Raw genomic sequence first — 17,418 nt, 5'->3', positions numbered from 1 at the left:
AAGATCCTGTCATTCAACTGCTCCTCCATTCACATAACACAATGCATTTTTGGAGAATAGTAATACAAGCTCTCTGAATGGCAGAGAGGGTAGAAGGGATTTTTAAACTAAAGGCAGCTGCTGTTACCTCTCACGGCACTGGAAGATAGCCGCATAGGGCAATATCCAGCAAATATGAAGGAGGTAGTGAATGGAAAATTCAGGAGAAGAAGGTAACGAAATATACACCATTACACATAACTAAAGTGAATTAGTAGCAAAAAAATGCTACACTTCAGCTGTATGTGCAACGGTCATTCATTTTTTCATATGCACGTCTTCAAACGTGACGTAGAGTGTTCAATTTGTATATAACAAAAATAAGTAAATAGCAAGGTCAACGACTCGGTCCACACTAGCGCGACTTGTCAGTCTGACAAGTCGTGCTCCATTGACTGCCACAGGACCCATTCTAATAGTTTGCTCCGACTTAGAAAAAGGGTCCTGTACTACTTCGGGGTGACCTCGGAGCGACTTGCATAGACTTCCATTATGTGAAGTCCATGCAAGTCGCTCCGAAGTCGTGGTGCATGGGAATGCACAAGTCGCCCCCGAAGTAGTAAGGAGTCATGCCGCCCCAGTGTGAACCTTAAGCTCCCAAAGAATTGTTTCCTAGCAGGATCAAACATGAAACAGTGTGTGTCCTTCAAGGGACCAGTACAGGGGCAGGTGTAGTACTCAAGCAGCAAGTATAAACTTTAAAATAAACTTTAATAAGTCTTAAGCCCATGCTTTTGCATGAGGAGAAGGGTCTTTTATTTCCGCAACGTGACTGCAATTTCCAAATCCGGATGTACTCAGATAAAAAAAATAATGGTCATTTTTTTTTTTTTCAAATATTTTTGCTGTGGTGGGTTATCTTTTTGAATTGAGCAGTTTGTTTTTTTTTAAGCAGTGTCATACAAGTTTTATTGCCTCTAATTTTATAGGGAGTGAGACTGACCGTAATATACCTAATGCTAAATTTGTATTTCTCTCCACAAAAAAACTATTCCTGTAGAAATATGAGCTATGGAATAAACATGACTTATAAGAAATTTGTAAATAAGCGATATTCCTAATTAGAAATAAATCACATCTATACATGCATATTTGCATTAAAAAGGTAACAAACTAGTTAGAAACTGTACCACTGGATTATATACTTCAGGACTTATTTCCACTTCTGCAGAGAGGACAAATGCACATCTGTGCATAGTGCTGCATAGAAATGAGTGAAATAAAGTTGAGGGAGAAAAGAAGGTAAACAAAACAGTTCCTTATGTTTTAATGACTCAATATGGTGGGACTGTACAGACACCAGGCAGCACAAGATAACAAAATTTTCCTGTGCAGGTAGTGTGAAGGAGTCCTATTTGTAAAAAAAATTCTAATTGTTAATAATTGTGATCTGTAGGGATTTGGATAGACACAAACTGTACATGAAAACAAAAAAATTACCGTATTTTCCGGCGTAGAAGACGACTGGGCGTATAAGACGACCCCCCTAATTTTCAAGTTAAAACATAGGTTTTGGGCTATACTCGCCGTATAAGACTACTTCCCTTCCGAAGCAAGGCAACACCATTGAAAAACATCAGATTTCTCATAGATCTCCAAGGTACCCTAGTACTGTAATACATGTAATCTCTCATAATATCTCCAAGGTACCCTAAGTATTACCAGTAGATGTAATCTCAAGGCGCTGGCTGTGTGGGAATCCTGGGTATACCGGTACAGGATTCCCACACAGCCAGCGTCTTGAGAGATTACATCTACCAGTAATACTTATACTTAGGTTACCTTGGAGATATTATACTCGGCGTATAAGACGACCCCCCATTTTTGGGGGATTTTTTTGAGGTTCAAAAGTAGTCTTATACGCCAGAAAATACACAGTTTACTAGGCCATTATTTTGCTTACCAACGGTACGAAATTATAGCAAAAAAAAAAAAAGAAAATAATAATAATTTAACCCAGAGGCAAGAATTCATAAATATATAGATATAGGAAATCTTATTAATATTTACCAGTTTGCAAACTTGAGCAAAATGTTGAAGAAAAGTTCTGTAAAGTTGAATCAACTTCTTCCATTCTTTGAAATGTCAAAAGCCGTGGAATAAGATCTTCAAGTGACTGCACAAAAAATCTCGCACTATGTTGGTCAGCCTCCTGGTTTTTCAGCAGTTTCAATGACAAGGCAGCGGTCCGTAGAGATCTATGTCCAGGGCAATCTCTGGGAGTCTGGTCCTCATCTGCCAGGGAACAGTTATCTGAGCCAATGTCAGACACATCAGATCTCCCAGAATCCTTTTCTGCAGCCATGGAATACTGATCGCAAGAATCAAATTCTGTCCTGGAAAGATCTTGTTCATCAACACTGAAATTACTTTCACTATATCTTGAGCCATAAGATCTTGTTCTACTGTCAACAGACAAAAAATTGGTTATGTCTGGATAGACTGTAACATGACTCCTTTGAACAACATCTGGTTGATCTACAACTTCTAATTCGGGGTCCTTGCTGCCATTATCTCTAATAACTGGGGACTGTAAATTATTTCCTTGGCCATCCATGTTGTCTTCTGGTGTGGTCTGCCCCATATCACCTTCTAAGGTAGTCTGTCCAGTATCTGTTGTCACGCTAATGCTAATATCAGGACTCTTCTCGGTTCCCAGTTCCCAGGGTGTGTGCTCAGAGGAAAGAATGCGCCTCTGCCATCTGAAGTCTGCCTCATTAATTTCCATGGACTCCCTGCTGGATTCAGCACCATCCCTCAGTTCCTCAAGACGTCGGAGAAGATGTTGGACCTGGACTTCCTTCAGACCTTTCCCTTGGCTTAGCTCATCTAAAGCTCCAAGCAAGGTGCAAACACATGATACAGATGCATAGCAAGCTTCAATACCTCCTTTCATACATGCTTCTGCCATTCCATCCATAATCCTACAACACAAAAAATAATTACATTAGGTTTATAAAATTGTACCAAACCATAGGTTTACGTTGGAAACAGATGTAAATAATCAATGTCCTCACTGTATGTATTCACGTTATTCAATAGAAAACAAAAAAACAAACAAATTATATATATATATATATATATATATATATATATATATATATATATATATACACACACACACACACACATATATATATATATATATATATATATATATATATATATATATATATATATATACACACACACACATATACCCACACACTATATATATATATATATATATATATATATATATATATACATATACACACACACATACACATATATACATACACACACACTTACTTTGTTTTACAAATAAAGATTTAAATTCATTCAAATAGTTCCTTAAATGGGAACTTCACTCAAAAAGTTAAGACCCATGTCCCAGGAGGGTGTAGGAACATTCACAAAGTGCTGCGCATGTGCAGTGGGAAACTGGGTCTGGTTCCACAGAAAGCCAAAGTTAACTCTTGTATATAAAGATGGCAGCACTGTGGACCCACACCAGTAAGAACCACTGCCTACGGGAAGACAGCACTGAATCTCAGGCATAGGTAAGTACCAGATTTTTATAAGTCAGCAGCTACAGTATTAGATGCTGCTGGCCTTTAAAAAAGAAAACACAAACTGAAGTTCCTGTTTAAAGCCCTGTGGGTTACCTAGACAGCAAAGCAAGAGAATCTTACTTTGCAGCTCCCTTTGTTTGAATAAATCATCAATGAAAGATTTGATAAAGGATGATCCACTGCTGTGGTGATGCCTCATAGAAGCTCTGTATCAACTGGTTTCTTTCAGCACATCTGAAAGCTGAAAGGGTTGCATACATAAAATTGAACAAATAACTCAAGTCAGTCTATGTTTAAAGTAGTTGTGTAATGTACAGAAAACAGGATCTCTGTCATGGAAAATGAAGGTGGGTGGGGACAGATTTGCTTTTCCAAGTCTGTATGACTATTCTCTATAATAACCTATATGCATTCTTTATTAGAAAGGTAACAAATGAAATAAGAAGCCAGGATCTTCAACACTTCTGTGAAACCCAGCTAGGGTTACATGTTAAATATCCATGGCTCTAGTTTTAGTAATATAAAATGAGAAGACAAATAATAACTTCAACTGGCCATCTCAACACACATACAGGCATGGTCTATCGTCATCACCAATGTCATGCAACCATTGCAGGATTACATAGATGTGGATAGGAAAAGGCTGAAAAGGGTTGCAGGAGATCAAGATTACCGAGATATTTGACAAAAGGTAAGAAAAGGAGGTGAAAAATATTGTTTTAATTATTTTGTATTACATGGCAATTGTTCCTATACACAGTGTCTTATGCTGGCCATACACTAGCTGAAAAATCATTCGAAAATCTGTCATTTGGTCCGTTCGTTTTTTTGTCCAGTTAATGGGCACAAATAGAAAATCGTTTTAACTTTTCAGAACCGAAAAATCGAAGGAACAGTTTGGAAAATTCCGCCGAACAAACGTTAAGTTGAAAGGTTAATGTTTGCACTAGGCATATGTGACAAACTGAACGAAAAACTGATTCATGTCCATTGAACGATTTATCGTTCGAAATTCAGTCATTACATGATGGCACGATCATCTGCTCTCTCACGGCCGAATTTTCTTTTTTCGAAAATGAGTTTGAACGATTTTTCGGCTAGTGTATGGCCAGCTTTAGGAAGCAGCGGCAACGGTTTCAGCGATGCAGCCCTCCTCAGACTGGGCAGTCCTTCCAAACACTGCAAAAATATAAACAAGAGGGCAGAAACATCTAGTGCATTACCACAAACAAACATTCATTGAAGGCACATAACAGTGTTATACTCACAAAGTAGGAATAAAATCAAGCTTGTCATATACAACCCTCCAACTGGTGAGGCGGGTAACTCTACGGCCACAGGGTGAAAAATCATACGCATTTCGGGGGTAGACGCCCTTCCCCAGAACTCTGAGGAAGGGAGTTAGTCCCCCGAAACATATAAGCTTTTTCAACGTGTAGCCAAGGAGTCACCTGCCTCACTGGTTGGAGCGTTGTATAGGACAAGCTTGATTTTATTCCTATTTTATGAGTATAACACTTGTATGTGCCTTCAATAAATGTTTGTTTGTGGTAATGCACTAGACGTTTGTGCCCTCTTGTGTATACTTTTCCAAAACTACCAGTAGATAAAGAGATTTAGGCAGCTGAATTCTCAATTTTGTGTACACTTTGACTTGGTCCCTTCTCCTCCCACCTTCTGAGCATCCCTATGTGCACTACGTGACAGCCAGCCTCATTCCGGAACAAGCAGTTGCCATTGAAGGCGACCTATGGTTTACGTACACCGTATGCTCAGTTAGAATTACCCAGGTTTGTGATATACTAGGAGTAACAGGACTAGCTAAAGTAGTCTAATCTTCCATTGAAACAGGACAGTGATCACCTATCACCCCCCAGTATAGTCGAAAATAGGTAATGCTAGCTCCCTCAGTGAAGCCATGGCAGGTTTGCACCCTGATAATTTATTACTTTACTTTCTCAGTAAGGTAATCTTGAAATAAAAAGGTAACCATGAAAATAAAACAAAGCGCAAAAAAACTCACAAAATGTAATATTGAGTTCTGAATTATAGTGTAAGCAAATATGAAACGTACGAAACAAAAAAAGGATAAAAAAAACTTTAAAGATAACATTAATCCCAGATATTACACAAGTGCAGGAGATCATTTTTATAATGTGAATGTAACATATATAAAATAATTCCTGTGGTGAAATACGTTCTATGTTTGGTGCTTTCTTAAAGCGCAACTCCACTTTTGTTGAAAAAAAAAAAAAACATTCCCCTCTGGGTGATCTCTGTACATTGCAAGGATTATAACCACCTTTTTTTTTTTTGCAGATTCCTACCTTTTGTTATTCTGAAGAAATCCCTGTCTGTTCCTCTGTGCTAAGCAGGGGAGGACTGGGCCAGGGGGCAGGGGGACAATTGCCCCCTGGGCCGCTCTGATGTCCTGTCAAAAGGCTGCCACAGACATGCATAAAGGATTCCTGATGAAGAGAAGTAAAAAGTCTCTGCCACTGACCTACTGAGTGCAGGATGAATGGATGGTGTAAACTGTGTCTGAGCAGAGTCCGGTTCCATGCCCGACTTGAGACTTTACTCCCCTGGCCAGCCCCAACCGAGCTGTCACAGCTCCCCCCAACTGCCCCCTACTCGCCAGGTTGGGAACCTGGATTCAGCCGAGAGTACATTGAAAAGGGCTTCAACCTTGAATGGGGGTCAGGAGGAGGACAGAAAGAGGGAGAGTTGGAGGGGGGCTGAGTCTCTGCACCATGGGCCTCTGGTTTGTACTTGCCCCCTGGGCTGAAAGTTGCCAGTCTGCCCCTGGTGCTAAGTGAGTCTAATGGGAGTGGTTTCATAAGTATCAATCAGCTGTGCACCTGAAGAGCACTAATGAGGAAAGCTGCTGGGCCTGCATCCCTTTAGACATGTTCCTATTGGGAGTATCTCACAAAAAATGACATTTTTATTGCAGGGGATGCCAGAAATCTGACTTGTATCTTAGGCAGACTTCTGGGAAAATCGGTGAGCCAATCACACAAGCAGGAAATTATGTTTCTGGGGAGCGTTCAGTATACATTCTGTGTACAGAACACCTCCAGGTAGCCATATTGCAAAAGATTTTCTGAAAATTACAGTGGCTGCAGATTGTAAAGGAAAAGTAATTTTCAATAACATTCAACTCACAATTTGACTTGTGTCATAATTGTATATGCTATATTGTTTTTACTTTATCTGATATTTTTTTCCCCCAGGAAAGTGGAGTTACCGTTTAAACTAGATTATTTTAGTGCATCTTTCATTTCATTAAAATACTGCAATTGTAGGGCATTGGACAAAAGTCATGCACGTTGTAATTCAGGTGCGCTGAGCTACAGTTATGTCCATTACAAAAAAATTCTCCTAAGCACAATGCAGCATTTCTAAAGTTCTGGTGTAACAGATGGTGCAAAAAAGTTAAAACTGCTCACTAAACATGACAGCATAATTTTCATATTAAAAACCACATTGAAAATTTGAAGCTTCGAGTAAATACTATAGGATAACTTACAGTTTTAAAAGATCCAGATGTGACCTCCTCTTTGATATTGACCGCTTTCTAGTCTCTGGTTCAGATGTACATGGCCCAGCAAGGTCAAAGAGCCTCTGAGGACTGCTAAGTATCTAGAATTCAGAAACCAGAATAAGCACATTTGTCCTAAAATCACCAATGTAATATTTTGATGACCAGCAAGAAGCACTTTGTCAGAGAGACTAATTCACGGATACGCATAGCACATTTCAGCATGAACAAAGAAGGTGTGTTTAAGAGAAATTTTCCATGGATTCTCTGCTTGAGAACATTCGAGAAAAACAACGGTCAACACTGTAATGTGAGAATGTCATGACGGTGATATTTGTTTAAAAAGATTCAGTGCCATTTACCAGGTTTTTCTTAAATATAATAATAATAATAATAAAAGGACCGATCATGTGAAAGGCTCCAATCACATGTGTGCAATTTGTTCATGTGACTTTGGACATCAAAGTAGCATGACAAGCATGGGATTGTATGGTTAGGTTTTTAATACTGTTTTTTTTAGTTGAGCCAGATGGACTTGTGTCTTTTTTCAACCTGACTAACTATGTAACTATGTAAGTCACAACCCATTCTTTTAAATGACACCTGTTCAAATAGGTGCTATTTAAAGTCGCAGCGACTTTGAAAAGGTGCCTGCACTACTTTGGCGAGACTTTTGACAACACTTAGATCCATCGAGTGTAAAGTCAGTTCAAAGTGCCGGCCCAAAGTTGCACTGGAAATCGTGCGACTTTAGAGCTGCGCTAATGTGCATGGAGCCTAAAATTTTATTTTTTTGCCAAAAAATAAATATCTTTGAGACTTCGGAAAGGCCTTCAGTTGGGTGGTACATTGTGACCGTGTGCATCTGATGTCAGATCAAAACGATAAAATAGACATATTCTCAAGCGATACGCTGAAAGTTTAATGGGTTGTAAAAAAAACATTTTGTTTATGAGTAAAAGAGTAAACTTTATTCAGCTTCTGATAAGCAATGGCTAAAACAAAAATCTAACCAACCTGATACATTCTGCATTATCACTTAAAAATTTCAGAGCCTCTCTTTAACGTAAAGATACATTTATCCACAATGCCATTTGCTACAGAGGAAAATGAGGGCTTTTTTAAAAGGTGCTTTTTCTTCTGGTTTAGAATATGTAAATATTCCGGTGTGCATAACCCAGCCATAGCTTTAGGGTCAGTGCATACCGGGAGGGCACAGCCATTACTGGAGCAATTGAAGATATAAGTTGTCAATCAGCTGGTGAAGTAAAATGTCAGTTTGAGTTTGCCTTTTAACAGACAGAATATATTGAAAAGATCTGCAAGGTTTCACTAACCTCTTTCATGATTTTAATGGCTTCAACGCGATTTTGTGGAGGAGCATACAGCAAAATGCGATGGTAGAGCGACTGCAAGACTGGCCTCATAGACTCAACTGTGCCCATAAGTCGAACTAGCTCTGCCGCAATGTAATAAATAGTCCTTGCAACTGGGCCACTGAGAGCCGGTGCTGTAGAAGAACATGCTGATCCCCGACCCTGATCTGCTACACCTGTTGAGTGACAGTCCGAGTCCACACAGATGTTATTATGTGCAGAAGTTATAGTTTTGTCATGGACTGGGTTCCCAAGTATCACCACAAGTGCGGGGCATAGCTGTTTCCTGTGCAGAAAAAAGAGAAAGTAAAACACTCTTTAAAAGTCACAAAAAAAAGTAAGATTAGCGATGAATGAATATAATGAAGACAACTGAAACAAAAACAAAAAAGTAATAATCACAACAACAAAAAAAAACACCATCACCAGAAATACAATAACTTAATGCGAATACTGCCACTTACCATATAAGGTCCATAAATCCTTTGTGAACATTCAAAGCAGGAGATGAACTGCTGAGCATTGATAGTATAGATTCTAGGTACAGGAGCTGCAATGGGTGGTTTTCACTGTAAAATAATCAAAAATGATCATTTGTATTACAAAATAGACAATATTCTGAGAGCCTATTTATACCTATGCATTCACGTTTAACACTTTACCGCACATTGTAATGCATGTTAACATATGATGTGTCTGCTGAATCATTTGTTATAGGCCTCGAGGTTCAAAGCCCATTAAAAAACTGTACTTGACCTATTCTTGACTATTGCAACATACACTATATTGTCAAAAATATTGGGACACCTGCCTTTAAAATCACACAGGAACTTTAAATGGCATCCCAGTCTTAGTCCATAGGGTTCAGTATGTAGTTGACCCACCCTTTGCAGCTATAACAGCTTCAACTCTTCTGGCAAGGCTGTCCACAAGGTTTAGGAGTGTATCTATGGGAATGTTTGACAATTCTATCAGAAGTGCATTTGCGAGGTCAGGCACTGATGTTGGAGAGAAGGCCTGGCTTGCATTTTCTACATCCCAAAGTTGTTCAATCGGTTGATATGCAGGCAAGTCAAGTTCCTCCACCCCAAACTCGCTCATCCATGTCTTTATGGACCTTGCTTTGTGCACTGGTTCAAATCATTTGGTGGAGGGGGGATTATGGTGTGGGGTTATTTTTCAGGGGTTGGACTTGGCCCCCTAGTTCCAGTGAAGGGAACTCTTCAGGCATCAGCATGCCAAAACATTTTGGACAACTTTGTGGGAACAGTTTGGGGATGGCCCCTTCCTGTTCCAACAGAACTGCGCACCAGTGCACAAAGCAAGGTCCATAAAGACATGTTTTTTTTTACGTAACTGGAAATATGACTATAACTGAATTTATCTAAACTAAAAGCCATAGATAAACTTAAAAAGTAAAACGTTAAGACCCTGTTCACTGAGCGTACTGGAAACAAGCAGAAATGACGCTTGTGGTGGCATTTTTTATCCTAATGGCTCTCCAAATGCAGGTAGCACTCGCAAGTCTTGTCACACATTTTCTGTCTGAAAAATGTACGCCACCAAACACGCTTAGCTTAGTAGCAAAATGTGATACTTGAGCATCTTTAGTGTGTTTTTTGTGTGACAGGTAGCCCAATCAATGGCCTGTCGCAACAAAAATGCGTTAAAATGCGACGTAACACCACGCACAGATGTAAATGTAGCCTTACTGCTATAAGCAATCAAACCCATTCCCTGTTTTTTTTTTTAGTTTAAATATAAAGTCCCACAATACTTACTTAACAACAGCCTGCAGTTTGTCACAGAGTACAGTGAGCACAGATACAACATCATCACACAGTGACTCCACGGATGGACCAGATTCTATTAACAGATGAAAAAGGAAAGAGTACATTAGATTAGATAAAAATGTAAAAAGCAAAAGCAATAGATACATTTTAAAGAAATATTGTTGCTGCCCAGACTTGCATATATATATATTTTTTTTTTTTTATTCATAGCTAAATAAATCTAATAAAACCTTTAAATGTGTATGCAGAATTAAAGTGCTTCTCCTTCTTAACAGACTCTGTATAGACATTTATATTTTGGCAGCCAGCAGACCCCCCCCCCCCTTTTTTTTTTTTTTTAAAGTGCTCTAGCTTTGTTTACAAGACTTCACTTAGCTAAATGGTTGCACTACTGTGCAAGCGATAAGCAGTTGCACAGACTTCTATTGGCTGCTTGCTAATCCATGAGTTTTACTAACTAATACTGATGTGGCATGGAGGAGCACCGATATGGTACAGATGAACATGGATGTGGCATGGATGAGCACGGATGTGGCATGGGTGAGTACAGATGAGGCATGGATGTCGTACGGATGGGCATGAATGAAGCATGACTGAGGCATGGATGGGCATGATTAAGGCAAGGATGGGCATGATTGAGGCACAGATTGGCATGATTGAGGCATGAATGAGCATGATTGAGGCACGGATGAGCATGATTGAGGCACACATTTTTGGAAAACGTGGAAAGAAAATGAAAACACTTTTTTTTTTTTTACACAAAGTTGTCAATTTTTAGGATATTTCTAATACATAACATGTACAAAGAAAAAAATTACACCGCAAAATACATTCTGCTACTCCTCCTGAGTATGGCAATAGCATGTGTGAGACTTTACACAGCCTAGCCAGATACAGAGGCTCAACATGCAGGGAGCACAATCAAGCGCTCTAGGGACATAAAATTACAAATCTAATTTCCTGACTACCCATTACACTTTTTGAGGCACTGTAGGGCACTGATAAGCACTGTAGTGGCACTGATCTGGCACAGATGAGCACCGATGAGGCATGGGTGGGCACAGATGAGGGATGGATGTGGCATGGATGTGGCACAGATAAGCACCGATGAGGCATGGGTGGGCACAGATGAGGGATGGATGTGGCATGGATGTGGCACAGATAAGCACCGATGAGGCATGGGAGGGCACAGATGAGGCACGGATGAGCACCGATGTGGCACAGATGAGCACCGATGTCGCACAGATGAGGCACCGACGTGGCACAGATGAGGCACCGATGAGGCATGGATGTGGCATGGATGGGCATGAGTGAGGCACGGATGAGGCACAGGTCGGTATGATTGAGGCATGAATGGGCGTGACTGAGGCATGATTGAGGCACGACTGAGGCATGGATGAGTGGTGCTGCGGTCTCCCTCTTCTCCTCGCAGCATACTGATCGCTGTGTACAGCGTGCGAGGAGAGGAGAGAACTGAACCGGACACATGCCGGTTTTTTGACAACTGATCACTCCGTCAATGGACAGAGCGATCGTGTGGTAAAGGGCCGCTGTCATTGGCCCTTTACCACGATCCGTGATGCACAGACACTTCCGTGTGTGCACCCCAGGGGGCGTGCAGGAAGCGCAAATCTGGGAGGACGTCATTGTAGACCCTCCCAGAATAAGCCAACCACGCTGTAGCCGTCATTCAGCTATGGCCCGGTCGGCAAGTGGTTAGGAAGATTCACCCTATTAGACCTGTTTATCCTTATCATTAAAAGTGAAGGTAAAAGAAAATGCCAAATTTTGGGCTGTCCCCAGAAAATTAATAGAGGGGAAATCTTGCAATGGTGACTTGGGGGGTCCCCAAGGAATTCCCTTAAATTGATAGTAAATCTAAAAACTTATTTTTACCCTAATGCATTGCTTGCAATCAGGCAATAAACATTTTCAGTTTCCCTATGCACCCCCCTTCCCTGTGTAAAGGGGAAGAGAGGGAAGAAGAGATCAGCGTTGTGCACGGTTGCATCTAGTCTCCCCTCTTTTCCCCTTTACACAGCATTCGAGGAGCAGCAGGAGCCACAGGCTCTTGCTGCTATCAATCAAATGCAGTGAAGAGGAAGTAGGGGGTGGGCCTATGTCCTGCTGTGTAAGTCTATGGAGCGCGGCTCCATAGAAACATCAGGAGCGAGCATGCACTGTTTGTTCCCATAGTAAACTGCTTGCTATGGGGACACAAAAAGAAGAGGAGGAGCCAAGATCACCGCCGGGGACCTAAGAAGAGGAGGATCAGGGCGACTCTGAGCAATACCATTGCACAGAGCAGATAAGTATAATGTTTGGTATTTTAATAAAAAAAAATCAGACTTTAGTAACACTTTAATTTGCAGGGATTTTCTCTCACTTCCCATTTGGCTGGGACAGGAAGTGAAGGGAAAGCTTGGCAACTGCACACTGATGGCGAGAAAAAAAAAAAAAAATCTGACAGGGATTACCCTCCATTCCTCTAGCCAAAATGAAAAAAAAAAAAAAAAAGAAGAGGTTTTGACTAAAGTTCTACTTTGTTGTCAGTATAAACTAATCTAGACCACCCTAATCTGCAATTTGAAGGAAGCATGACACTTTATGCCTTATTTTCAACTTCCTCTGCCTCTGTAATTCTTTACAAGGGGACCTGCTTTGGCCCTATAGATTACATTGGAGTAAATATATGGGGGTCTGATACTTCTGCTTTTGCCCAGTTCACTTCCAACTGAGCTTCTGTGAAACTGTATTCTCCCACTGCAGTAAATAAATGCACCTTTTCTTTCATCAATTTGGAATCACCATCTCATCTTAAAGATCTTGTTTGAAGACTCCCTAACTGGAAGCAACAGCTGGTGCCGAGTGACTAGGATCCAGTCCAGTGGACCCCCAAACAGAGAGACGTGAAATCCACGCAGTGCAGATCAAGTGGCCACGGTAAGACCTTTTGTTCTTACTTGTTCTGCCCTCTGTGGCAAGTAGCAGTTGGTGTCTGAGCTCTGCTGGCTGGAGGAGTCTTATGCTGTTGGTGAGATGCTGAGATATAATGAATGTAAGCCAGAATGTTACGCAGACTGACACAAATAACTCCTCTACTTCACTTGTTGCAGAAATAATAGAACCTATTATTTTCCGTGGATTGTTAATGTTTTGTTTTTATGCTTGGGGTGTCAATTGATTTGTGAGACTTGTGAAAAGGTTTGACTAGAGGACTGTAGTGGTATAAAGAGCCTGCGTGGCAAGTGTGATAAAGTGCCATTTGAAGGCTACTGTGTGTGGCCCAGAGAAACAATTTAGGCGACGACCAAAATTTTAGTAGAGACTCAAGGAGGACTCTAGAAATGGGGCAGCGGCAAACCAGTGGGCCTCTCAATGCTGAGATTGGTAAAAATGGCACAAGTAAATTGAGTCCTTTGGCAGAAATGATGGATAGATATGGACAGTGGTTAAGGAATGATACCAAGACTATTATTTTAGGTTGGACTAAAAACAGACCAGATCCAATCCCAAAAGAAGGAGTTTATGATGTAGCAACTTGGATCTTTGTGTATGGTAATTATCATGGCAGACTTACAGAGTTGCATAAGGGAACTAAATGTGTACAATTTTGAAAGTATGCAACGTGATGGAATTTTGACTAGTTATGAACCTGTTACGAGTTTTCTAACACATATTACTGATTGGCCCAGTAAGAAAGATTTATAAAAGGCAATTCAAGTGTTATGTAAATGTTTAAGAAATGGAAAGATATATGAACAGAACCTGTCAGAGATGGTTGATAAGTTACAATTATCCTGGGACAATGTAAGTTATAGGCAGAGAAAAAGGAGCAAAAAGAAAAAGAAAAAAGCAGAGAATGAGACAGTTAAAGCAGAGAATGTGGCTAGCGAGGATGAAGACAGTGATGATAGCCAAAATTAGATAAAGACCCCTCTTTCATCTTAAAATTCATCCCGAGTCCACCCCTCAGTATCCATGTGTCCTACAGCACCCTTTCACCCAGATCTACACCCCCCTCCTCCAAGTTATCAGGCAAACCCTAAACCTAATGTCGCAAGACAAGAACCTCCAGACAGGGAAGTTATACGAGACTTAGATAGTATAGCTGTCCAGGAAGAAAATGAAGCTGTATTTGGCTTAAGATATAATGCATATTCTGTTTGTGTAATTACCAATACAAGACAAGAACTAGAGGATGGTCAACCGATAGTTATAACAAGTACCAGTTACCAGCTAACTTTTCCCCAGGGGAAATGCATGCACTTACAAAAGGATATCCCACATCCCTCAAAAGACAAAGCTGTCTTTATGCAGGAAATTAACAAATTAAAAGAAACTCAGGATCTATGTTGGGCGCATAGGATGTTTTTGATTATTTTAAACATGTCCAGACCATGGCAGAAACAGTGGGGGTGGACGTGACTGATTGTACTAACATTATTGCCATAGGTTGTAAGAATGCTGTTGTGATGGGACCTAAAGAGTTAACAAGAAAATTATTAATGGCAACAAAACCAGAGTGGAAGGGGTATTATTGGGCTTTGCTGAGTGAAGTGTGCAGCAGTATTGAGGCCCAAGAAGAAGAGGGGAAAGAGAAGAGGCCTAATGCTTTTGTCGCTCAAGATCAGGCTCAAGGAGCTAAAAATTTCCAGAGAGAAACCAGGAAGTGCTTTAATTGTGGTAGGATTGGGCATCTTGCTAGAAGGTGCAAACTGCCTGATAAACATAAGCAGAAAAAGGAGGGGGAAGGTGATGAATGACTAGCAAAGCTTTACACATTTTCTGAGAGGACATAGGTTAACGTGTGCATTTCTGAGACAGATGGTAGGGACGAGTTTGTAACATTACGCTTTCCACAATTAACAGACCTGGACATTTAATGCTTAGTTGATTCTGGCTCCGCCCAGACTATAATTCAAAAGCCCTGTCTACCAAAGGACATCCCCCTTACATCTGGGCCACTAGCAATTGGAGTGGGAGGAAAGTCCACCCCTCTCAAGGAAATGCCCCCCATACAAATAGGGATTGGAAACCACAATATGTTTCATAAGCTGCTTGTCTCTGACACTGTACCATGTTATCTACTGGGAAGAGACTTAAAAGCCTGCATACAGTATAAACCTACTGGAGTAGAAGTACATGTTGGAAAATTAGATGAGGAAATTATATGTGGTTAACGGCAATGGAACTAGAGGAAAAGATTGAAGGCAATATTCCACCTGAAATTGTTGCCCAAATACCTGATACTCTCTGGGCCAAGGGAAAGTATGATGTTGGGCTTGTACAAGTCCCTCCAGTAAAAGTTAAAATAAAAGCAGAAGCCCAAATCCCTCGCATATCATAATACCCACTATCAGTAGATCAACTCACCGATATACGAATGAATACAAATAAAAGTACTACTTGAAGCAGGTGTTATAAAGAAAACAGAGCATAGCACAAATGCCATGCCATTGTTTCCTGTAAAAAAAAAAAGGTCAAAAAGGGAGAGAAGCCAGTATATCGAATGGTACCTGCTTTGAGGGCCATCAATCAGATCTTAAAGGAAGACACTCCTGTACTTTGCTTGGAACTCACGGAAGAAAAAAGCAGCAAATCTCCTCAGTAAAGGAAAATCCCGATCTGATCCTGTTTGTAGATGGTTCACGCCCTATACTATGACGCCCTATACTATATGCCCAAGAACAGCATATGCGGTGACAACATTGAGACCTAATTACTCCTTTCAACACTCTTGGTGAAAGTTGCCAAATTGGTAGCACTCACTAGGGCTTGTGAGACCGCAAAGGATCAATTAGCTAATAGCTATACTGATAGCAGGTATGCTTTAGGTGTAGTTCACAACTATGGACCTATATGGAAGAAAAGAGGATTCACAACTGCTGCAGGAGAACCAATTCAAAACTGGAAATGAATATGTTCAAGAGCTTTTTGAAACAGTCAAGCTTCCCAAAGGAAGTTGCCATCCTGAAGGTCAAGGCAAATACTGGTGAACAAACCATGGAAAAAAAAAAGGAAACCAGTTGGTTTATTATACTGCCTGGAAAACCGCTGAAACACAAATGGAGAAAATTATGACCCTAGTCACTAAGAAGAAGAAACTGGTAAAACATTGGAGGAAAGCAGAGAACGAATAGAGAATGCGAAAGAACTAATCAGAAAACTTCAAGAATCTGCACCCAATAACTGGTATGAAATCATGGAAAGGGATGGAGCAAGGAAAGACCAAGATGGACTCTTGTGCAAGGAAAGTAGAATATGTGTCCCACCCCAAACGGAGAAATGATCATGCAATTAGCCCATGGCCCAGGTTATGTAGGCCCTAAAGCAATGGAGAGAAACATTAAGAAGGCTGGATGGTTTATTCAATACTCCAGGAATGCGTGTCAAGACTTTGTTGAGGGATGAATAATTTGTGCCAAAAATAACCTAGGAAAGCCAACTAGAGTGATACAGAGACATTTGGTCAAGCCACTATTCCTTTTTCAAAGACTTCAGATTTACTACACCCATTTACCTAAATCAGGCCAATACCAATGTTTTGGTGTGTGTGGACATGTTTTTAGGATGGGTGGAAGCCTGGCCAGTAACTAAAGCACATGCCAAGACAATAGCAAAGAAGCTCCTTTCTGAAGTAATATAAAGTAATAGGACGTTTTGGAGTCCCCTGAAACCACAGAGAGCGACCGTGGAACACATTTCACTGGACAGATCATGCAAAGTATATGCAAAGACTTGGGAAACTTTCATTTTTGTGGGGGAAAGTAAACCTCCCCCACAAAAATGAGAAAAAGAAATCATGTAAGACAAAAGGCATAATGAGCTAGTATGCATCGCATACTAGCTCATTATGAAATACTTACTTTAGAACGAAGCCCCGCAGTGCTGCCCGCTCAGCTACAGGACGGCCGACATGTTTGGCCGTCCTGCTTCCTGGTTCGTGTCCTCCAACCATCTGATTGGCCAGTCACTTTAGCGCATGCGCGCGGGAGCCGCCGTTCACGGCACAGGGCTCTGAAGGAACGGCATGGATGGCCGTTCCTTCAGAGCACATGCTCCTGACAACTGCCACAGCTGTAAAGTTGAAAGGAAAACAGACGTGGATA

General features: G+C 40.7%; 1 protein-coding gene across 2 annotated transcripts in view; it reads right to left on the bottom strand.

Annotated features, from left to right (window-relative positions):
- The window catches only part of ARFGEF3 (ARFGEF family member 3), a 173,568-nt gene that overhangs the window by 88,161 nt on the left and 67,989 nt on the right, over positions 1 to 17,418 (bottom strand). For both annotated transcript variants that reach the window (XM_082249728.1, XM_082249729.1), the window contains 5 exons: positions 10,295 to 10,379; positions 8,978 to 9,082; positions 8,475 to 8,799; positions 7,126 to 7,238; positions 2,050 to 2,963 (listed from right to left, as the gene is read on the bottom strand). In XM_082249728.1, the coding sequence (XP_082105854.1) occupies positions 2,050 to 2,963; positions 7,126 to 7,238; positions 8,475 to 8,799; positions 8,978 to 9,082; positions 10,295 to 10,379 (1,542 nt within the window). The remainder of the gene's footprint in view (positions 1 to 2,049; positions 2,964 to 7,125; positions 7,239 to 8,474; positions 8,800 to 8,977; positions 9,083 to 10,294; positions 10,380 to 17,418) is intronic.

This window comes from Pelophylax lessonae (genome assembly GCF_965119305.1).
Source record: "Pelophylax lessonae genome assembly, chromosome: 3".
In the NCBI taxonomy this organism is placed as follows: domain Eukaryota; kingdom Metazoa; phylum Chordata; class Amphibia; order Anura; family Ranidae; genus Pelophylax; species Pelophylax lessonae.
Note: the sequence above shows the minus strand (reverse complement) of the source record. Positions and strands in the feature narration are given on the sequence as shown.